The sequence below is a fragment of the Schistocerca nitens genome, chromosome 11 (assembly GCF_023898315.1).
Source record: "Schistocerca nitens isolate TAMUIC-IGC-003100 chromosome 11, iqSchNite1.1, whole genome shotgun sequence".
NCBI classification, from domain to species: Eukaryota; Metazoa; Arthropoda; class Insecta; order Orthoptera; family Acrididae; genus Schistocerca; species Schistocerca nitens.
This window is the reverse complement of record NC_064624.1, coordinates 59,757,825-59,781,965: the sequence shown is the minus strand read 5'-3', so window position 1 is coordinate 59,781,965 and position 24,141 is coordinate 59,757,825. Positions and strand designations below refer to the sequence as shown.

At 40.2% G+C, this 24,141-nt stretch overlaps 2 protein-coding genes across 4 annotated transcripts in view; one reads left to right on the top strand and one right to left on the bottom strand.

Moving 5' to 3' along the window:
* Window positions 1–10,614, bottom strand: part of LOC126213591 (coatomer subunit beta') — a 159,182-nt gene extending 148,568 nt beyond the window's left edge. For all 3 annotated transcript variants that reach the window (XM_049941449.1, XM_049941447.1, XM_049941448.1), the window contains exons 1-2: window positions 10,463–10,614; window positions 8,775–8,933 (exon numbers count right to left, since the gene is read on the bottom strand). In XM_049941449.1, the coding sequence (XP_049797406.1) occupies window positions 8,775–8,933; window positions 10,463–10,465 (162 nt within the window). In that variant the 5' untranslated portion in view covers window positions 10,466–10,614. The remainder of the gene's footprint in view (window positions 1–8,774; window positions 8,934–10,462) is intronic.
* A 507-nt stretch (window positions 10,615–11,121) lies between these two features.
* The window catches only part of LOC126213361 (dnaJ homolog subfamily C member 11), a 139,556-nt gene continuing 126,536 nt past the window's right edge, over window positions 11,122–24,141 (top strand). Inside the window, exons 1-2 of the mRNA XM_049941065.1 lie at window positions 11,122–11,276; window positions 11,448–11,577. Of these exons, the coding sequence (XP_049797022.1) occupies window positions 11,211–11,276; window positions 11,448–11,577 (196 nt within the window). The 5' untranslated portion in view covers window positions 11,122–11,210. The remainder of the gene's footprint in view (window positions 11,277–11,447; window positions 11,578–24,141) is intronic.

Genomic DNA, 24,141 nt, shown 5'->3' with positions numbered 1-24,141 from the left:
CACCACATTTTGAACCTTCTATTCTATTCTTGTCTAAACTATTTATCGTCCATATTTCACTTCCATACTTGGCTCCACTCCATACAAATACTTTCAGAAACGACTTCCTGACACTTAAATCTATACTCGATGTTAACAAATTTCTCTTCTTCAGAACCGCTTTCCTTGCCATTGCCAGTCTACATTTTATATCCTCTCTACTTCGACCATCATCAGTTAGTTTGCTCCCCAAATAGCAAAACTCCTATACTACTTTAAGTGTCTCATTTCCTACACTAATACCCTCAGCATCACCCGACTTAATTTGACTACATTCCATTATCCTCGTTTTGCTTTTGTTGATGTTCATCTTATATCTTCCTTTCAAGACGTACGAGGCGATTTTTATTACTTATTGACTGCGTACAGCCCATTAATTGTAAATCCTCTACAAATGCAATTTTGGCTTTAAGCCAATACCACTGGTTCGAGTCCCGATTTTAATTGGTAAGAGCATATGGTAATATTGAAGTGTGGTGCAGACTCCATGAAGCCATGGATCCAAGCTGTCAACAAGGCACTGTGCATACTGGTGGTGGCCCCACAATGGTGTAGGCTGTGTTTACACGGAATGGACTGTGTCCTCCCGTTCAACTGAACTAATCACCGATTAGAAATAGTTACATACAGCTACTTGGAGATCACTTTAAATCGTCCACGAACTTCACGTTCCCAAACACTCATGAAATTTTTATGGGTGACAACGCACTAGTCACTGGGCCAAATACAGACATTAAGAATCATAATGATTAATTTAGCAATGTTGAAGCCTTGTTTGGTATTAGAAGAACTGGAAGGGATAATGAAAAAGGAGAAGACTGAAATGAAAGTGACAATGGCTGTTAGGAACCTACACGCTACACATTGAGCGGCTGTGGAAATCAGTGAAATCTTCCATTAAAAGAGAAAGGTGCCCAGAAGAAAGAGACCAACTCTACTTGTTTCAGTTTCTGTATTTCCATAACTTGCGGTTGAAAGGAAAAGTTGACGCATGTGATACTCTACCCATATTTTTGCACGATATTGGCAGAGTCTAGCCAGGTTACAGGCAAAAAAGGAATGCTTCCCGTGGCATACACATGAAATGGACTTTCTCGTGACGACAACGTCGACACGAGTGAGGTAAGTCGTTTCCTTTGTAATCACAAATATTTTAGTAACATTCTTCTTTTGTCATTGCTGTGGTGACCACTGTAAACATGCTCGTAACGTTCGCCACCACAGTCGCGTGATCGATTTAGAGTCGCACGTTCGATATATATAGTTTGCAGCACGCAGGTCAATGCGGTATTCAAATTGTTACTACACTGCAGCGAGCATGTCTTGAGTTACATGCTTCCACAGCTGTTGCTACGCGACACCTCCATTTATTCCTTGTTGCTGGTAACTCGGGCACATAAAAAGTATTGTATAAACACCCACCAGAAATAACCACGCACAGTCAGGTCCGGTGCCCTTGGAGGCCAGTAATGTAAGGCTGAATCATTTAGTCCAGTGCGACCGATTCCTCATTCAGTAATCCTTCGATTTAAAAAATTCCCGCACTTCCAGATGCCAGTGTGACGGTGCCGCATCCTGTCGGTAAATGAAGTCGTTCTAATCAGTCTCCAACTGTGGGAAAAGAATGTTCTCAAGTATATCAACAATGTGCTTCCCGTAACAGTGTTCTCGGCAAAGAAAAATGTACCATACACCGTTTCCTGTGAAAATGCACAAAACACATTAAATTTTGGAGAGTCCCTCTCAAGTTGTACAAATTCAAAAAAATGGCTCTAAGCACTATGGGAGTTAACATCTGAGGTCATCAGTCCCCTAGGCTTAGAACAACTAAAACCTAACTAACCTAAGGACATCACACACATCCATCCCCGAGGCAGGATTCAAACCTGTGATCGTAGCAGCAGCGCAGTTCTGGACTGAAGCACCTAGAACCGCTCGGCCACAGTGGCCACCTGTGCAACTTCATGTGATTGTTCCGTATCCCATATCCTCACATTACGACGGTTCACCCTTTCTATTTAAATGATATGTTGCCTTGTCACTAAACACTAAACGTGGAAGAAAACTGTCAGCCTCCATCTTGCTAAGAACGAAATTACAGAAGTCCACACGTTGCTGTCACCTTCACGAAGAGCAAGCAGAAGCTGCATTTTGTACGGTTTCGCGCGTAAACGCCGACGCAATACACACCAGACGGACGTTGGGGGCACGTCAAGCTCCTCGGCGAACGGATTTCTGCGGACTCTTTCTGAAATTACGGCGGATGCGTTCGACCTCAGTGTCAGACACTCGGGGACGGCCAGGAGATTTGCCTTTACACAAACAACCTGTTTCTAGGACTTGTTCGTGCCATTGTCTAATGCTCTGGGCTGTAGGAGGATCCACACCATACCCAGTATGAAAGACACGCAGAACAGTTATTACTGACCCGCACTGCCCAAAACGTAGAACACAAAACGCTTTCTGTTGTCCCGATGCCATTTCTACCAGAAGTGAAATGGGCGCACCCTGCTGCTACCTAGCGGAAACTCAATAGTTTGTTCTTTCGAATAGTACATTTTTCACGCACATATCTCAAATAATGTAATAGTTATGATCTTTTTAAATCGGATGTTTCTGTTTGACGTACCATGTATTTTGAGGGGTTCGAAATTTTAAATTGCGTGCTTTACTGCTGAACAACTAAATGTTATTCTTTACATTAGAGAACTCTGTAGACAAGGGAGATAGCTATTATGATAGGTGAAGCATTGGCTGTCTTTTTAAGTCTGAAAGGATTTTAATTTCTCTAACATTTTGAGGAAGATTATTCAAGAGTCAGGTTCCTTGTACAGAAGATGATTTAGAGAACATGGCAGTGTTGTGCAGTGGTACAGAGTGGATTTTACTTTGGTGAGAAATAGTATTTCTGCTACATTGTTCAGGTAGTAGTGTACAGGTCATAAACAGGAAGAAGGGCAATGGTTGAGCAGACGATACAGCAAACACAGGGTATGATAATCTCTACAATTATAGACATGTAGCCATGATAACTATTCACAAACAGGAGTGATGTGATCAAAACAGTGTACACGACAAATGTATCACACACATGCATTTGTCGTCAGTTCCAGTGGACGTGAGCTCTCTTAAGAGAGTCCTTGGAGAGTAGGATCACCGTGATCAGTGATGGGGAGTATCAGTGACTATGAGTTCCTTAAGTCAGAGAGAAAACACTTTCATACACCTCTGTAGTGAAAAAAGTCATACTGATACCTTCTTATAGACTGCTTTTGTCTGTTCAGTGTAGTCTAAGTGATGGTCCAGAATTACAACCAAATTCTCTGCACAAGAAGAAAAGAATATTTCTGTGCTGTTTAGGATTAAGTGAAGAAGAGATTCTCTGAAATAGGGATTAATACGTCTTTTGTGAGCAACTACGACGGCCTGTGTTTTACGTGGGTTAAGTCCATAAAGCAAGTAAGTTAGCATTTATGTCCCAGATGGCTCCATGCAGATTTATTGGTCCTACACTTAGGTACAAATAATAGCTGTCAGTGTATAAATGATATTTGCAATGGGAGATAACAGTCGACACATTATTAACGTACAATGAGGAAAATAATGGGCCCAATACTGATCCTTGTCGGTTCCCTGATGCTGTATTTTTCCACTGCAACCTCTTTCTTCTGACCACTACATAGTGTTGGCAGTATGTAAGATATGAGTGGAACCATTGTACAGCCCTCGAAGAAAAGTTTTGACTTTATTTTAGCAAGTAGAATATCGAAGTAAACAGCTTTAAATGCTTCATTGAGATCCAAAAAACCACGTAATATTTGCTTCTCATTTGTCCATATCTTGTTTCAATTCATCAGTCACTTTTATAAGAGCAGTCGTCATGCTGCAATTTTTCCAGAAACCAGATTGGTATTCACCCAGAACGTTATCTGATGTTAAGTAATACATAAGCTGATCATTAACTATGTATTCTAAAGCCTTAGATAATGTTTGTAGAATCCAAATGAACCTGTAGTCAGAAAGTTCTTTGACAGATTTCTTTCTGGGCAGAGGTTGTATGAGTACATTTTCTCAGGCTATTGAGAAGATGCTGGAGGTCATGGAATCGTTAAAAATACTGATTATTATGGGCAATGAACCACGGACCTTGCCGTTGGTGGGGAGGCTTGCGTGCCTCAGCGATACAGATAGCCGTACCGTAAGTACAACCACAACGGAGGGGTATCTGTTGAGAGGCCAGACAAACGTGTGGTTCCTGAAGAGGGGCAGCAGCCTTTTCAGTAGTTGCAAGGGCAACAGTCTGGATGATTGACTGAGCTGGCCTTGTAACAATAACCAAAACGGCCTCGCTGTGCTGGTACTGCGAACGGCTGAAAGCAAGGGGAAACTACGGCCGTAATTTTTCCCGAGGGCATGCAGCTTTACTGTATGATTAAATGATGATGGCGTCCTCTTGGGTAAAATATTCCGGAGGTAAAATAGTCCCCCATTCAGATCTCCGGGCGGGGACTACTCCAGAGGATGTCGTTCTCAGGAGAAAGAAAACTGGCGTTCTACGGATCGGAGCGTGGAATGTCAGGTCCCTTAATCGGGCAGGTAGGTTAGAAAATTTGAAAAGGGAAATGGATAGGTTAAAGTTAGATATAGTGGGAATTAGTGAAGTTCGGTGGCAGGAGGAACAAGACTTCTGGTCAGGTGACTACAGGGTTATAAACACAAAGTCAAATAGGGGTAATGCAGGAGTAGGTTTAATAATGAATAGGAAAATAGGAGTGCGGGTAAGCTACTACAAACAGCTTAGTGAATGCATTATTGTGGCCAAGATAGATACGAAGCCCACACCTACTACAGTAGTACAAGTTTATATGCCAACTAGCTCTGCAGATGACGAAGAAATTGAAGAAATGTATGATGACATAAAAGAAATTATTCAGATAGTGAAGGGAGACGAAAATTTAATAGTCGTGGGTGACTGGAATACGAGTGTAGGAAAAGGGATAGAAGGAAACGCAGTAGGTGAATATGGATTGGGGCTAAGAAATGAAAGAAGAAGCCGCCTGGTAGAATTTTGCACAGAGCACAACTTAATCATAGCTAACACTTGGTTCAAGAATCATGATAGAAGGTTGTATACATGGAAGAACCCTGGAGATACTAAAAGGTATCAGATAGATTATATAATGGTAAGACAGATATTTAGGAATCAGGTTTTAAATTGTAATACATTTCCTGGGGCAGATGTGGACTCTGACCACAATCTATTGGTTATGACCTGTAGATTAAAACTGAAGAAACTGCAAAAAGGTGGGAATTTAAGGAGATGGGACCTGGATAAACTGAAAGAACCAGAGGTTGTACAGAGTTTCAGGGAGAGCATAAGGGAACAATTGACACGAATGGGGGAAAGAAATACAGTAGAAGAAGAATGGGTAGCTTTGAGGGATGAAGTAGTGAAGGCAACAGAGGATCAAGTAGGTAAAAAGACGAGTGCTAGTAGAAATCCTTGGGTAACAGAAGAAATATTGAATTTAATTGATGAAAGGAGAAAATATAAAAATGCAGTAAATGAAGCTGGCAAAAAGGAATACAAACGTCTCAAAAATGTGATCGACAGGAAGTGCAAAATGGCTTAGCAGGGACGGCTAGAGGACAAATGTAAGGATGTAGAGGCTTATCTCACTAGGGGTAAGATAGATACGGCCTACAGGAAAATTAAAGAGACCTTTGGAGATAATAGAACCACTTGTATGAACATCAAGAGCTCAGATGGAAACCCAGTTCTAAGCAAAGAATGGAAAGCAGAAAAGTGGAAGGAGTACATAGAGGGTCTATACAAGGGCGATGTACTTGAGGACAATATTATGGAAATGGAAGAGGATGTAGATTAAGATGAAATGGGAGATACGATACTGTGTGAAGAGTTTGACAGAGCACTGAAAGACCTGAGTCGAAACAAGGCTCCGGGAGTAGACAACATTCCCTTGGAACTACTGACGGCTTTGGGAGAGCCAGTCCTGACAAAACTCTACCATCTGGTGAGCAAGATGTATGAAACAGGCGAAATAACCTCAGACTTCAAGAAGAATATAATAATTCCAATCCCAAAGAAAGCAGGTGTTGACAGATGTGAGAATTACCGAACAATCAGTTTAATAAGCCACAGCTGCAAAACACTTAACACGAATTCTTTACAGACGAATGGAAAAACTAGTAGAAGACGACCTCGGGGAAGATCGGTTTGGATTCCGTAGAAATACTGGAACACGTGAGGCAATACTGACCTTACGACTTATCTTGGAAGCTAGATTAAGGAAAAGCAAACCTACGTTTCTAGCATTTGTAGACTTAGAGAAACCTTTTGACAATGTTGACTGGAATACTCTCTTTCAAATTCTAAAGGTGGCAGGGGTAAAATACAGGGAGTGAAAGGCTATTTACAATTTGTACAGAAACCAGATGGCAGTTATAAGAGTCGAGGGACATGAAAGGGAAGCAGTGGTTGGGAAAGGAGTAAGACAGGGTTGTAGCCTCTCCCCGATGTTATTCAATCTGTATATTGAGCAAGCAATGAAGGAAACAAAAGAAAAATTCGGAGTAGGTATTAAAATCCATGGAGAAGAAATAAAAACCTTGAGGTTCGCCGATGACATTGTAATTCTGTCAGAGACAGCAAAGGACTTGGAAGAGCGGTTGAACTGAATGGACAGTGTATTGAAAAGAGGGCATAAGATGAACATCAACAAAAGCAAAACGAGGATAATAGAATGAAATCGAATTAAGTCGGGTGATGCTGAGGGAATTAGATTAGGAAATGAGACACTTAAAGTAGTAAAGGAGTTTTGCTATTTGGGGAGCAAAATAACTGATGATGGTCGAAGTAGAGAGGATATAAAACGTAGACTGGCAATGGCAAGGAAAGCGTTTCTGAAGAAGAGAAATTTGTTAACATCAAGTAGAGATTTAGGTGTCAGGAATTCGTTTCTGAAAGTATTTGTATGGAGTGTAGCCATGTACGGAAGTGAAACGTGGACGATAAATAGTTTAGACAAGAAGAAAATAGAAGCTTTCGTAATGTGGTGCTACAGAAGAATGCAGAAGATTGGATGGGTAGATCACATAACTAATGAGGAGGTATTGAATAGAATTGGGGAGAAGAGGAGTTTGTGGCACAACTTCACAAGAAGAAGGGACCGGTTGGTAGGACATGTTCTGAGGCATCAAGGGATCACAAATTTATTGTTGGAGGGCAGCGTGGAGGGTAAAAATCGTAGAGGGAGACCAAGAGATGAATACACTAAGCAGATTCAAAAGGATGTAGTCTGCAGTAGGTACTGGGAGATGAAGAAGCTTGCACGGGATAGGGTAGCATGGAGAGCTGCATCAAACCAGTCTCAGGACTGAAGACCACAACAACAACAACAACATGGATGGACGAGGAAACTGATCATTTGTATTGCAATATTGTAGTGTCCTCCAGCTGCTAAACAAATTCGTGCAGTTTTTTTCGTTTGTACCAACTACTGATACTTCAGGAGAATTGCGTGTCTGTCCAGTAGAGATGCAGGCATGGTGAAATACTTATTTAGATCCTCAATAGGAACTAGAGGTTCATCTACAGACTGAGTTCTAGAAATATCTAGACCTCGTGCATTTTTCCGTAACACAGAGGGATTTTGAATGTTTTCAGTTAGTGCTGACTGATTGCAACTGCAATGCACACCGACGCTTGTGTTTTAAACCCTACATCACGGTACTAGTACCAGCACCTAACAGCAAGTCATGACACTAACATTATTAACAATGCAAATCTTGCAGCACATAATCTGATAATCATTCGTATAAAGTTTTGCAAAGTTTAATTGTAACCACCCTGTCCATAAAACCAATAAAAAGTAATCCAATTATTTGGAATTGATTTTTATTGATGTACAGTAATATTATGAGAAATTGTTTAAAGATTATGAACACTTACAGAACGACAGCCTCTGGATCTTTTATTATGACAGTCTGCCATTCTACGAGTGTTAGTTCTGTGTATGTCTGAGTTTCACAGTCTGTTTGTTAAAGAAACCACACTGATACCATAAAAAAAGTGCCCAATTTTAGAAATCATCAATCAGCGGTCAAACACTTTTTTTTTAACAAAGATAAGTATCAAAAATGATATAGAATGTGAATAATATAAAAAATATGAAATGAACACACTGAAGAGCATGTGGAGCTACAAACAATACCCTACTACATACACACACAGCCATACTTTCTAGAGCTGCCAGTCTTCCACATTTAAACGACCTCTGTTTTAAATGGAGAGCAGTATATTATAAGAAAAATCTGATAGAGACTAGTGGGCACCACGAGCTTAGCAGGACAGCACTGCTCACCACACCTGAAACACGGTGGTCTGGGTTCGAATTCCATCCCGGCACACAGCGCAAACATGTTGGGACATTTTGGAAAGATATACACTCCGATGAGGAGTGACAGACCCATTCACATTCACAGATCTGAGATAGTCATATGGCTAACAACTAGGAAAGGTGCAAAATGCAAATCACAACATCTTTCACTGCTGTCACAAGTTTGGAATGCACCAAATTATGCAATGCCACAGGATGGAACATTTTACACTAAATATAAGTTTGATAGTCTGCACAAAAAGGAATTCACAGAACAGTGATTAAAGAGTTATGGACACTGCAAAGCAAAAAATATAATATCACAATTAGACAAACCTCAAATGATTTCACGAGTTGCTGCGACTCGTGATTCCAGATGTGGACATTGCCGTTGTACAGCGAAGCCAGCATCCATGGTTCTGTGGGATGCAAGTCAACACACTTTACACGGTCTGAGCGTGCCGTCAGCCGGCGCTTGATGTCGAGTCTGAGCGGCTATTGACACAGAGAAACATTGCAAATTGGTAAAAGATGACCACACATCTTGAAAACACAAATGTTTAAGAACTAACAGATGTTAACACCTAACACCACACAAATCTTTCATTTTTTTTTATTTTTAACATCATACAAAATGACAAAAAAAGATAGGACCCACCTTCTAAAACTCAATTACAAATTAGAATGAAACTTCGTGGCAGATTAAAACTCTATGCCAGACCGGGCCTCGAACCTGATACTTTTGCCTATTGTGGACAAGTGCTCCACCGAGTGAGCTACACCGTCATGACCAACAAAATGTCCTCACAGTTTTACTTCCGCTAGTTCCTCTGTTGCAGAGCGAAAATTCATTCCGAGACGTCAGAATGTTAATTGTGTACATTCCAGCGCATAACAGCATGAAACTTTATTCATTTCTACATGGATATATAAGATGTACTTAGCGAACATACTGTTTCTGTGGGTGACACTGTTCAGTGCTCTAAATAATGCTAATGTTTCCTAAACGGTGCAATATGACACAACTATATATGTTACAGAGCTGTCTGCCAAATAAACAATTGTGCATGTCATATGTAAATTCCACAATATTTAAAGAAAACAAAACAAAAAAAAATCTTAATCCGATTGATGACGAAGACTACTAAAACGTACATTGGTGTTTAAAATGTATTTGACCTAAGTAGTAAATCTTTGATTTTGTGTGTATTATTTACGAAATATATAGTTCACAGGATCTGTACATGTAGTTTATTTGGGCTGTGGAGTTGAATAATGAAGATGATTTGATAAATAAAAAATGTTTACTGCCACAGAAACGCTGGTTATTTCAGTTCACAACCACAGAACTCTGAGCCCTGTAGCGCCACAGCACTAGTCATAGCATAAACATGCTAATATACTCTTGAAATAAGATTTAAAACTTATCGTTTGTTGGGCTTGGTTGTCACAACATATTTTTAAGTTAAAACGTTCTACAGTACTAATACCGCTACAGCTGCGAAAAATACTAAAATTAAACTTCGGCAACTATGCAGTTGTTAATAACCATGTCTAAAACGTTAAATTAGCTAATCTAGGCAGCACTTCCAATAACGTGAAACGCTCTACTACAGGGAAACGTAAATTAACGTCTAGGAACAGCTTCGCAAATCCATCCACTCTTTCATCACACTGTTTCAGCGAGTGACGTGTCTTAGAAGATTTCTAAATGGAACAGTATGCACGAAATCCTCATTCACTATAAAAGTCAACAAAGTTTGTAGATTTCCTACATAACTTTTAAGACTTTACTACGACCATAACTTAAATTTTGCCATACCGCTTTCAACATAAGCTTCACGTAAAAGTACTATATGACTTACATTATCTTCATCGCTGAAACTTATTTTAGGCAGTAAAAGTTTCTAGAGTCAAGAGCGACAAGAGAAACAGGATGTAAATAACTATTACATGAACATCTTGACACAATACATACTCTCCAACTAAAACTTAAAACTCCGTATTCAACAATTTCTACTAACCATATTTAACTATGAAATAGATTCAAAGAAAAGTCACATAAAAACAGACTTCCAACAATCACGCAACAAAATCATTTACGGAAACACCGCCACAGATCTTGAGAGACGTGGCTGATTTTACGCATACATGTCACACTATCGATAAAATTGAGGATCGATTACCAATAATCGCTCTGAAATGACGCTAACTGTCACTATGCGCGAAACGGATCACAACCTATTTTAAATGCACGCATTGGACAGATATAAATAGGCCTTTAGAAATTTTTTTGTAGGCAACCAAACATAGGAGCTTATGATCAAGAGGTTTATTTTTGTGGCGACACATTGATACACACCGTTCACAGGCATAAATTATTACAACGTCATTCTTTTTTCATTTTTCCATTGATAGGTTTTGTTGACAAGAGGATTTTCCCCCGTTTCTGCAACACTAATTCACTTTATGCTGTTTCTTTTCATTAAAGGATGCGGAGTTCGCTTCTATATATGCAGCTCCAGTGCGTAAATTCGTAGTGTGTGATTTTTTAGCCCTAGTCTTTAAATTTGAGGATTTGCTTTGCCACAGGATGCTTTTGGAAAGATGAGGTACATCTTTATTTGAAGTTATGTTTTTACCTGCCTGAAAAAAATAAATAACCGCTCACATTTCCTTACGAACTGCAGTGTACTCTGTCTCTCTCATGTACCCTGGTCACGTGATGCCAAGAGCGAGAGGCAGTTGTTACCATAATCTTGCGATTCAATTATGGATGATGAAAGTGATGTTTTGATCGAAGAAGATTATTACTCGTTTTTAAATATACCAAGAGATGTAAGTCGCCTTCTTTGTTTATTTGTTTCTGTGTTAACGATTTATGACTCCTTCTACTGAAGTTTTGGCTTTTAGTGGCTTGCACAGTGGTTTTCGACAGCCGGCGAGGTATTTTCGGACAGTGACGAAAAGATTCTAATTTGTAGTCACTCTTGCCTAATTTTTTTGCAGGCTACGAACGAGCAGATCAACAATGCCTACCGTCACCTCAGTCGCATGTACCATCCCGACAAGCATGTGGATCCGGAGAGGAAGAAGGAAGCAGAAATTCTTTTCAACAAGACTAAGAAAGCATACGAAGGTAATTGATTTGCTTTTCTGACAGTTTTGGCGGATGCTTACATCGAGAATCGTCTGTATTCGCAGGTTACACTAACCACCAAAGCCTACTTTCAAATACCTCACCTCGTACTGTATCTGAAAATGTTAAAAGAGTGCTTCGACATAGGGCTATGACCTTACTTGGTGAGATTTTGAAATTGTTACAGGAACTTGGTTGGTGGTGATAAGAAATGTACTGGATAATATCTACAACCAGTGCCTTCAGACTTCGTCCATTGTAGTCAGTGGCAATGGTTCTCTACAGTAACAAACTCCCCTTGTGGGTGACGTATCCCAATTTGGCATCTTGTGTGTGCCACAGAAAGCTTCCTGCTTGTTCCAGTGCTCAAGTGCTTGTACTTATGTGACAGTTCAGACTGATAAGACAGATTGGTTACAGATACGGTAGTTAGGCAATCCTTGATGTTTTCTTCCGGTTATGTACATAACATGGTATTTATTTATTTATTTATTTTTGGGCTCAGCTGCCACTTTTGCACCAAAAGGTTATCTTGAATTTCATGATAATTTTATTTCAACTTGCACTCACTGTATACAATTATATCATCTGCAAGATACTCAGGGAGTCGAAGAATTGTCCCAGCCAGACGTTTTGAGTTTATTGTGAACTCTAATGGTTCTATCACACTTCATAATGGTTTGCAGAGTATGGTTTGTGTTTGCTGAGAAGTTTTGGATCCAATCCCATATCTGTTGTAGTATTCAGAAGCACTTACATTGGGTATTAGCCTGTGATGTAGCCATTTATAGAAGCCTCTCCTGATGTTTAGTAACAGTGTGTGTGTATGGTCTTGCTGAATCAGTGTGGATTCCAAAAAAGATATTGTTTGGCCTCCATTTGTTGAAGTTGTCTGCTCATCACATAAGCACAGAACGTGTTTCATGTGTCTACAGCAAATTGATGTCAGTGTGAGAAGTTTATTGCTTTCTGCATCTATAAGAGAACTATTATTAAAGGTTGAACTGGCTTGCACTTTTTCCAATAATTCATTTATTCTGACAAGCCACAATAGTCTGGGAAAAAATTTTATTGGGGGCCATGCATGTTTGAACCTCAAAGTGTATGTTGATAAAGCATGTCACAGCAACTCCTGGGAACTTACGATGACAGAACAGCTGATTTGTGAAGCCAGTGATGTAATGATTGCCCGAGAAATATGTCATAAGAAAAATCTTAACGCACTAGGTACTGGAACACAATCACACAGAATTTTCTGTTATTGATATATATATATTGCAGAACTCGGGATGCAATTAGACAGAAAATAATGGAAAATGAAACTGTCAGCTTCCGAGCTAACATAGATTTCTGCCAACACTATAGGTAAATCTGTTATCTCAACAAATATTTTGCTTTGGCTTCCTCAATCCTCAGCCATATTGGCATCTTCCATCCCAACTTAGACCTTGGACTTTGCTGCAAATCAGTCTGACACCGCAATATAGATTCTGCCTTTGAGTTGAAATTTGTAATATTTCAGTGCAGACAGTGCAAAAGTTCTCTTTATATCAGTAAATTTAAAAATAAACTCTTAAGGGGCAAAAGCAGAGAATGAAGAAAGCACAGTCCACCCAACACAATTGATTCATATAATTGTCTCTAGAATCAAGATACATTTTTCGACATAATAGGCGCAGATGTGCAAATATATCAATAACAAAAATGTTAACATGCGGTAAAACAGAATGTGGAGGAAAGTCAGTCCACAAATTTGTACGTTACAACCATGCAGCTGCTTTGTGCATTTACCTCACACAATCACATTATATGACGTTGTATACATCTCTATGGCAACGCATCATCTTGTCGCAGCTCTGTAGATGACTGTTGTTTTCATCTGTAACTGTTTGTGCTTCGTACTTGAAAGGTAGCAGCCACACTGCCAGCTGAGAGAGATCTTCTTTCACTGACTCTGCTATAGTTCATCAACTTTTTGTTGTCTGACACATTCGCCACAGGCTGCTTCCTACTTGACACAGACACTTGTTACCAACATCTGCTCCGTGCCGCAAACAAGCTTGAAGTGTGGACAGCCCTTTGTAAAGTTTAGTCAGTAGTTTTACTCGAAGATGTACCGGTTCTGTAGTTTTCAAATTAAAGCTAGATATTCGTTTCTTTACTGTACCATAGCCACATACTGTGCTGTATATTCAACACTAGTTGACACAGCAATGCTTTGCAGTTTGTAATTGTGTATGGGAATTTGATGCGTTAGTGAACCTGATGCATTAGTGAATGTGATGTGTAATGCAATCGAAAAAGAGTTTATCTTTAAAGTTCGGTGAAAACCTTGTTCTTCAATAATATTCATCCCAAATGATGTCATCTGGAACAATCTATTGTACTTTCGTATATTCTGCAAGAAAAGCTTCATTTGAGGTTTGTGGCCAGAAAGCAATGATTCTGGTGGCAGTGTCAGTTGTGGTAATTTGACCATTCTGTTTCAAATGGCTCTGAGCGCTATGGGACTCAACTGCTGTGGTCATAAGTCACTTAGAACTACTTAAACCTAACTAACCTAAGGACAGCACACAACACCCAGCCATCACGAGGCAGAGAAAATCCCTGATCCCGCCGGGAATCGAACCCGGGAACCCGGGCGTGGGAAGCGAGAACACTACCGCACGACCACGAGATGCGAGCTGACCATTCTGCTTGAATAATGTAATCCTGGAAGTTCATGTCAAAACCTCAGAGCATTGTAATGTTGAAAAATATTGTTCATTATTCCAAATTGGAGCAATACATCCATGGCATAACTGGTTCTTGGATTGTATCTGAACGCCAAATGTTCTGCTCAAATTGTCACATTTGGCCATCTGTTTTGTCAACATTGCGAATTATATTGTGCGTAAGCTCCAACTGAGCAAGCTGAACTCAACTGTATCCATCATTATGGATTGTGCTTGACAAATTCTTACTTGATTTGCCACCTGATGCTGTCTGTGCTCTTTGTCAATCTTATTGACTCGGCGATTATGTATTTGGCCTGCGTTGTGCGTAGGCTGACCAATAATACAACATTGGTGGCATTTCTTTCCAAAGAAATAAACCATGAACTGAAACCAATTAAAGATTTGCAACACACCAGATTACCACGCACTGACATCAATTCATCTTCGCATCACACCAAAGATACGATTGCCACCAATAACACACTGAAATGCCACTTTAAATTGTATTCTTTTTCATAAAATATCAATATTCAGTGATGTATTTGTTATTGTTATGAAAATGTGACAGCAGAACTGTCAAACGAACTGTCACGTCTTTCAATGAGATTTTCATGCAACAATGTCATCCAAAATTGTGGACTTTTCCTGTGGATTTTCCAAAAAAATTCTTTCATACAAACCTTGTTCTGATAATTACGAAGAGCTGAAAAAAATGGCCATATCTGTTAAACTATTCTCAAATAATCATCCTTCATACATCAGCAATTGATTTTTGTTTATATAGATTTGGAAGATCTTCATTTCATCTTGCCAGTGTTCATTGCTCGTATGCAGCTTTCATCCCATTAACTGTGTGAAACTGACAATTTAGCACAGGTTAATTTTTAAAATAATGTACAGGCATCAACCAGCCACTATTAACAGAGTTATTTATTAGGAACAATTAATGTTGTTGCTTGTACATAATGCAAAGGACAATCAAACAATTAAAAATCAAAGACGGTAATATAGTCTATATTAAAACTGAGTGATAGCCCAAATCCGCAATAGCTGTTTTTTTGTGTTTTTACTGTATGATGACCAGTTTCATACCCTAAAGGTATATCTTCAGGTCATATAAAAAAGGTTATAAGTAGAACATTGTTTCTGTTTTCAAACTGACAGGTTCAGCTTCAGACAGCTATTAACATCTAAAATTATGTTGTGCTTTTCATGTGGTGTGTGCTGATAATGACGAAGGATCCTTAAGCGTGTAAGAAAGATTTAATATAGTAGTAATTTTTTTCTTGCAGCGTATTTTGCCGCAAGGCACTACCACCCCAAGGAATCGTCACTGCAATCAACGAATGTCATATGTACAGCATAACATAATGTTAAATGTGAACAGCAGTCCGAAGATAAATCTGTCAAGTCGAAACCAGTAATGCTGATATGTGTTCCTAATAAATATTATTATTAACAGTGGCTGGTTGCTATTTGTACTTTAGTGTAAGAATGAAGCTGCATTTTTACAGACATGGTCTCACCACGTCAGTCATTAAGCTTTAGCAGTCTGAGTTGTTGTTGTGAAAGTGCTCTATCCTGCAGTGGCCCTGGTCTTAATGCTTTGGAGTCTGGCCACTTAGAAGAATACCAGATCTAGGAAACTGGCCATTTATGCTATTATTTAAAACATTACTAGCACATATGTAATTACTGTATCTTCAAGAGTAATACATATTATAAAGACAAGCTTAATGATTTGTTTTTCATATTTATTTTGGTTCTTTGATACCGTACAAATTGTAAAATAATGACAGAAAGTATACTTATTCTTTCAAGAAAAAAGTACAAGGTGGTTTATTGGACAATTTCTTCCCCTTGAGCTTCCAAAATTTCTTGTGCACTGAAGAAACATAATGTATTTGTAGCAGAATCGCTGCAGATTGCAAAACCTCATGAATACTCACACAAAATTATGTCAGTGTGACCATATCAGCTCAGCCATTTGCGACAGCAATTGTTACGTTCATTTATATTTCTTTTAAAATAATTCTGGAAATTGAAAACGTGTGGCAGCACCAAAAAAGTGACATGTAGCGAGATATCTGTACGTTGTTCCCGTATGAAATGAATCAAGTTTTCAAACGATGGATGTCCTGGGCGTCGAGAAAATTGTGAGCTGACCTATACTTGGGGGGCAGTCTTTTTAATACAAAGTTGTGGCCTGAGCTGTGCTTGGGCTTGGTCTACAAATTAAGTATTGCTGTTTTGTCATCTTACTTATTGACAAACTTCTCTACCACCACTCAATTTAAAGCAGTCACAAATAACATTGTGATGTGTGTTTGTTTTTCTTTTTATGATTATCATTGGTTCACTTCTTATTTTCTCTCTCAATCTCCCTCACCCCCCCCCCCCCCCCCACACCCCCCACCCCCTCACCCCTCCCTCAGCCTTTTTGTCATTTCCTTTATTAGTAGTGATCTGTTAAATTTTTGTGCTCTCGTTAATAGGAGAGGGGCGGGGGAGTTCTTTTTTGACCTGCTCTCTTCTGTACATTTTATTTGCTGCTTTTTGTGCTTCTTCACAGTTGTATATGTTTCCTATTCATTATGTATGATAGACCAGTAAATATGTCATCACATGCAGTAAACAGATGAATTGTTCACAGATTTGGATATAACTAAATTATAAACATTTACAAAACATTATAGATGTAATCGACTGTGCAGTGCGTAACATATAATTCTGTCAGAATATTTCTGGAAAATGAATTATTTTAACCACTGTCAACAAAACGACTTCGTACTCTTACTCACTGTTATTTTATAATGAAAGTCAGACCATACAGAATAAGTTCTAAACTTATATCTACATTATTGCTCTGTTGTTGTTGCTGTGGTCCTCAGTCCTGAGACTGGTTTGATGCAGCTCTCCATGCTACTCTATCCTGTGCAAGCTTCTTCATCTCCCAGTACCTACTGCAACCTACATCCTTCTGAATCTGCTTAGTGTATTGATCTCTTGGTCTCCCTCTACGATTTTTACCCTCCACGCTGCCCTCCAATGCTAAATTTGGGATCCCTTGATGCCTCAAAACATGTCCTACCAACCGATCCCTTCTTCCAGTCAAGTTGTGCCACAAACTTCTCTTCTCCCCAATCCTATTCAATACCTCTTCATTAGTTACGTGATCAACCCACCTTATCTTCAGCATTCTTCTGTAGCACCACATTTCGAAAGCTTCTATTCTCTTCTTGTCCAAACTGGTTATCGTCCATGTCTCACTTCCATACATGGCTACACTCCATACAAATACTTTCAGAAACGACTTCCTGACACTTAAATCTATACTCGGTGTTAACAAATTTCTCTTCTTCAGAAACGATTTCCTTGCCATTGCCAGTCTACATTTTATATCCTCTCTACTTCGACCATCATCAGTTATTTTACTCCCTAAATAGCAAAACTCCTTTACTACTTTAAGTGTCTCATTTCGTAATCTAATCCCCTCAGCATCACCCGATTTAATTTGACTACATTCCATTATCCTCGTTTTGCTTTTGTTGATGTTCATCTTATATCCTGCTTTCAAGACACTGTCCATTCCGTTCAACTGCTCTTCCAAGTCCTTCGCTGTCTCTGACAGAATTACAATGTCATCGGCAAACCTCAAAGTTTTCACTTCTTCTCCATGAATTTTAATACCTACTCCGAATTTTTCTTTTGTTTCCTTTACTGCTTGCTCAATATACAGATTGAATAACATCGGGGAGAGGCTACAACCCTGTCTCACTCCTTTCCCAACCACTGCTTCCCTTTCATGCCCCTCGACTCTTATAACTGCCATCTGGTTTCTGTACAAATTGTAAATAGCCTTTCGCTCCTTGTATTTTACCCCTGCCACCTTCAGAATTTGAAAGAGAGTATTCCAGTTAACGTTGTCAAAAGCTTTCTCTAAGTCTGCAAATGCTAGAAACGTAGGTTTGCCTTTTCTTAATCTTTCTTCTAAGATAAGTCGTAAGGTTAGTATTGCCTCACGTGTTCCAACATTTCTACGGAATCCAAACTGATCTTCCCCGAGGTCCACTTCTACCAGTTTTTCCATTCGTCTGTAAAGAATTTGCGTTAGTGTTTTGCAGCTGTGACTTATTAAACTGATAGTTCGGTAATTTTCACATCTGTCAACACCTGCTTTCTTTGGGATTGGAATTATTATATTCTTCTTGAAGTCTGTGGGTATTTCGCCTGTCTCATACATCTTGCTCACCAGATTGTAGAGTTTTGTCATGACTGGCTCTCCCAAGGCCATCAGTAGTTCTAATGGAATGTTGTCTACTCCCGGGGCCTTGTTTCGACTCAGGTCTTTCAGTGCTCTGTCAAACTCTTCACGCAGTATCTTATCTCCCTTTTCATCTTAATCTACATCCTCTTCCATTTCCATAATATTGTCCTCAAGTACATCGCCCTTGTATAAACTCCCTATATATACTCCTTCCACCTTTCTGCCTTCCCTTCTTTGCTTAGAACTGGGGTTTGGGTGAAAGACTGGTCTGCTTGCTTGCCATTTTAGGACTCTACCTATTTTAGTAGTTGTTGCACCACAAGATGGAAGCTGTACTGTGTGTTGACCTTCCTCACTTTGTTAAGCAGCATCACGTCTCTGCTTCCTTGACAGCATTGACCTCATATAATGCACTGAATACCTGTTCTGTCTGAGCACTGTTACCACATGATTAATCTTGCACCTGCAGTCATCTTGTAGAAAATAGTCCAGGCTCTGTGTATTAGGGTGTTCAGCAAAGTTGGATGGTAAAAGTTACACCAATTGAGATTCAGATCTGTATATGTCAGTTTTCAATACAATGAGTACTTTTTTATCCAAATTTGTCTTTGGTTAGAATTGTGTGCATTTTGTACAAAAGTAAACAAACTCATAATTGAGAAATCAGTAAATGAAAACAGTAAATAGAGTATTCGTTCATACTTTACACCATTTTATACACTGTTCTGCTATTCTTATACTCCACTCTGCCATGTAAGCCTACTTTTCCTGTCGGATTTACACCACGTCTGTATTTCTGAGGGCTCACAAAATGGAGGTACATGTTTGTGCCCTCACTTTGTGTTTGCCACCATCAACTCGCAGTGTAATGCATTTTTACTCCTTGATATCTCTACTGTCTTCAGTGTGGCACTCGCCTAATAGCTGACCATTTCAGTAACACTGTACATGACTCAACACTGTTGTCTCAATGTTCACAGTTATGATGAACTATGTTTTCTTCCACCTCTGGATGCTACCTGAAAATATCCTATGATGCAACTCTTCTGATACAAAAACAGTGTTTGTGAGGCAAAACAAGCAGTGAGAACAATCACAGGCATTACAAACAGAATTCCTGCTGGCCATACTTCAAAGAACTAAAAATACTAAGAGCACACTTTCTATCTATTAAAGCCTGTCTCAGATAAAGTGCACTTATGGTGTACCCGGATCTGTCATTGTATGCAGTAGTTTGCAGTACTTTTTCCTTGGTTGTAGTCAATTAGAAACGTTCAGTCTTATAAACTTTTTCATCACAGAATTTGGCTGGGTTTTTTTTCCAAATATGTTGCTATTTTCAGGTTTCTGGTTATGTTGGCACATAATAGCATGGCTTAAATTGCTGGGAATGTAATTATCAGGAGTGAAATTGATAATTTTGGTCGTCACAAATGTCACATTGTTTTTTCCAGAGTGTTTCCAAGGGGGAAATTAGGGATTAGGGTGGGACCTGAGAGCACAGCTTGAATTGCTACGAGTAAAACAAAATAGCCGCTAACTTCATCTGCGAAGCATAGGAAATTACAAATGAGTAACGTGACTGGCTACTCACATCAGGCTGGAGAATCGTCGTCAGTGGATGTATGGGTTTAAAGTTGTTTGGCACTAAAAGTGTGGTCATCGGCACTGTTTCGCAAGATTGTGGTATTGGTGTATGAGTAGTACCTATTGTTAAAACGAATAGCAAAGGCCATACAGCTGCAGCGACAGTCATAAAAAATTTCACATACCGTCTCTAGTGTATCTCTTCATCATTTTCATACATTAATAGTATTAATAACACAGTGCATGGCGTTAAGATGGCTGGCCTGGTTTATATTTATGTTAAATGTCAATTAAAAAGCAACTTTAAAGTAAGTTTTTATTTTCTTGTTGAATTCCTATAATTCTGTCCTTAGAACTATACTACTTCAGGAATAAAAATACCCCTCAATATTGTATGAAAAAATTGGATAATTGCCCACAGTTTGAGGGTTAAGCTCCTGCGGTCAACCTTAAGACCAGCCGTGTGTTTAATTTATCTTCTTTTCAGCCCCCGGGTTACAGAACTCAAAACGTGGCTTCGGCACCATTACCTTGCTACATTTTTTCATAGTCCAATATTGTGTGTGCTATTTCTAATGCAGCTACAGGGTTTTCATCTCACCATTGCCTCGGTCACTGTCGGATCGGGTTCTCATTTGACAGATGGAGTTGTCGTGCCTCCCCTGGGCAGTCTATCGGCTTGTTCATTGCAATCAATTACTGCACGACTACGGACCCACAGCTTCTGCAACAGTCTGTGATCGTGTTGCAGGCCCCGATTGAGATATCAGAGTTCTTCGGCTGTCTGAAGAAGTGTAGACACCGTGAACCTCGTAGCACTTATGCAGCTCGTCTTCCACACTCACTCTGATCGTGGATAACTCCGCCTGGAATTCCGTGGCCACCTTACCCAGAGCGATCGCTCTGTCCGGTCTAGACTGTACCCGAGCCCCAGCCCCAGCTCCTCCGTCTGTTTCTGACCGGTCGGTAAACTTTTACTGCCTCGTCTTCTCGTCAAAAAAGCAGTCGAAGACTTAGAGGTAGCAGCTGTGCTATCCAGTGTTACAAAACAAGGAAAGGAAATAACATAGATTTAAAATACACCAAGCTAAGTAAGTGCCAAATAGCTCTACATACATGTTAATGTAGACCTTCCCAGCATACAGCGAGGTGACAGAAGTTGTGGGATAGAGGTGGTGGTAGTATCGCAAACCAAAGGCGTAAAAGGGCAGTGCGTCGGTAGAGCTGTCATTTGTACTCAGATGATTGGTGTGAAAAGGTTTCTGACCCGATTATGGCCACACGACAGGAATTAATAGACTTCAAATGCAGAATGGTTGCTGGAGCTGGACACGTGGGGCATTCCATTTTGGAAATCATTTTGAAATTCAGTATTCTGAGAATCACACTGTCCAGAGTGGGCTGAGAATACCAAATTTTAGGCATTGCCTCTCACCGTGGACATGCAGTGGCCAATGGCCTTCACTTAACCCTTTAACTGCTTTGGATGTGTTAATGCGCGCACCTCTGTACCTGTCCCGCGCACCACCAGTCCTTCTACCTGGTGCTCCGAACGTGTCTACGACCTAGGCGGTTCGGAGCACACGGGGACAGGTACAGAGGCGTGTGCGTTAACACACTCGTAGTAGTTAAAGGGTTAACGACAGAGAGCAGTGGAATTTATCTAGAGTTGTCAGTGGCAACAGATAAGCGACACTGCACGACACGACTGCAGAAATCTATGTGGGACGTACGACGAACGTATCCTTTAGGACAGTCTGGCAAAATTTGGCATTAATGGGGTACAGTAGCTGACGACCGAGGGAGTGCCTTCGCTAACAGCACGACATCGGCTGCGGCACCTTTCCCGGGCTCGTGACGATATCGATCGGGACCTAGACGACTGGAAGACTGTGGCCTGCTCAGCCGAATGTCAATTTCGGTCGGTAACACCTGAGGGTAAGGTAGTGTATCGTAGACTGCACCGTGTGAGCTGGTGGTGGCTCCGTATTGTGTGGGCTATTTTTACATGAGGTGGACTGGGTCCTCTGGTCCAACTGAACCAATCAGTGACTGGATGCGATTGTGTTCAGCTACCTGGAGACCATTTGCAGCCATCTGTGGATCTCACATTCCCACAAAACAGTGGAATTTTTGTGGACGACGAGGCACCGCGTCAGCAGGCCACAATTGTTCACGGTCGGTTCGAAGAACATTCTGGACAGTGTGAGCGAAAGATTTGGCCACCGGAATCTCCCTCCGTCAGTCCCGTCGAATTTTTACGGGACGTAATTGAGACGTCAGTTCGTGTGCAAAATCCTGCACCGGCGACACCTTCGCAATCGTGAATGGCCACAGAGGCAGTAGGGCCGAATGTATCTGCAGGAAACTCGCGACGATTTGTCGAGTCCGTGGCACGTCAGTTGCTGCACTACGCTGGGCAAAAAGAGGTCCGGTGTGATATCGAGAGGTATCCCGATCTCAGTGTATACTGCTTACGAAATCTTCTCGGGCTTACATCTGGGTGCCTGCTTCGAAATTCTCACAGACACCTGCATCAAAGCACAACTAGATTTTGTCGGTTTTAAATGTATTCGTGTAAAGCTATACAGGGTGAGTCACTAACTATTGCCACCTAGAATAACTCCGAAAGTATAATATTAGCTGAAAAGTGTGTGGGACGAATGTTGCACAGGATAACGTGGGCCGTAATATGACGTCGGTTTTTTGTCGCAAGGTGGGGTCACGTCAGAGACACGAAGGTCAAATTTGGTTTTCTAAGTAGCGTGCTATAGTTTCGTACTTATTTTCTGATAGCTGCTATTGAGAGGATTGCAATTATGTGTAACAATAAGGTCAACTAAGGTCACGAAGGTGGCACGAACGTCCATTTACAGAAGGTGTTCGAAGTGATGACCATTGGTATCAGTGCAGTGCTGCAATCTTCTTATCACAGATTGAGTGGTATTCCTTATCACTTATGCACTTATCGAAGCATGTACTCTGACAATTCTCTCTCGCATATATTCAGGTGTAATTGGAATGTCTTTATAAACAATATCTTTTACAAATCCCCACAAGAAAAAAATCCTGAGTCGTCAAGTCTGGTGAACGAGCCAGCCAAACTATAGCATCACATTTAAAGAAACAAAGTTGACCTTCGTGTCCCTGAAGCGACCCCACCTAGCAACAAAAAAACCAATGTCATATTATGGATCCGTTGTCCCGTGCAACTTTTGTTCCACAAACTTTTCAGCTTCTATCGTACTTTTGGAGTTATTCTTGGTGGAAATAGTGACTCACCCTGTATAATAAAGTACCTCTTGACAGTGGTGACTGACTATACAATTACTTTGAGAGGTATCTGTGGAACTTATTAGTTGTTGTTGTTGTTGTTGTTGTTGTTGTCGTTGTTGTGGTCTTCAGTCCTGAGACTGGTTTGATGCAGCTCTCCACGCTACTCTATCCTGTGCAAGCTTCTTCATCTCCCAGTACCTACTGCAGCCTACATCCTTCTGAATCTGCTTAGTGTATTCATCTCTTGGTCTCCCTCTACGATTTTTACCCTCCACGCTGCCCTCCAATGCTAAATTTGGGATCCCTTGATGCCTCAAAACATGTCCTACCAACCGATCCCTTCTTCTAGTCAAGTTGTACCACAAACTTCTCTTCTCCCCAATCCTATTCAATACCTCCTCATTCGTTACGTGTTCTACCCACCTTATCTTCAGCATTCTTCTGTAGCACCACATTTCAAAAGCTTCTATTCTCTTCTTGTCCAAACTGGTTATCGTCCATGTTTCACTTCCATACATGGCTACACTCCATACAAATACTTTCAGAAACGACTTCCTGACACTTAAATCTATACTCGATGTTAACAAATTTCTCTTCTTCAGAAACGATTTCCTTGCCATTGCCAGTCTACATTTTATATCCTCTCTACTTTGACCATCATCAGTTATTTTACTCCCTAAATAGCAAAACTCCTTTACTACTTTAAGTGTCTCATTT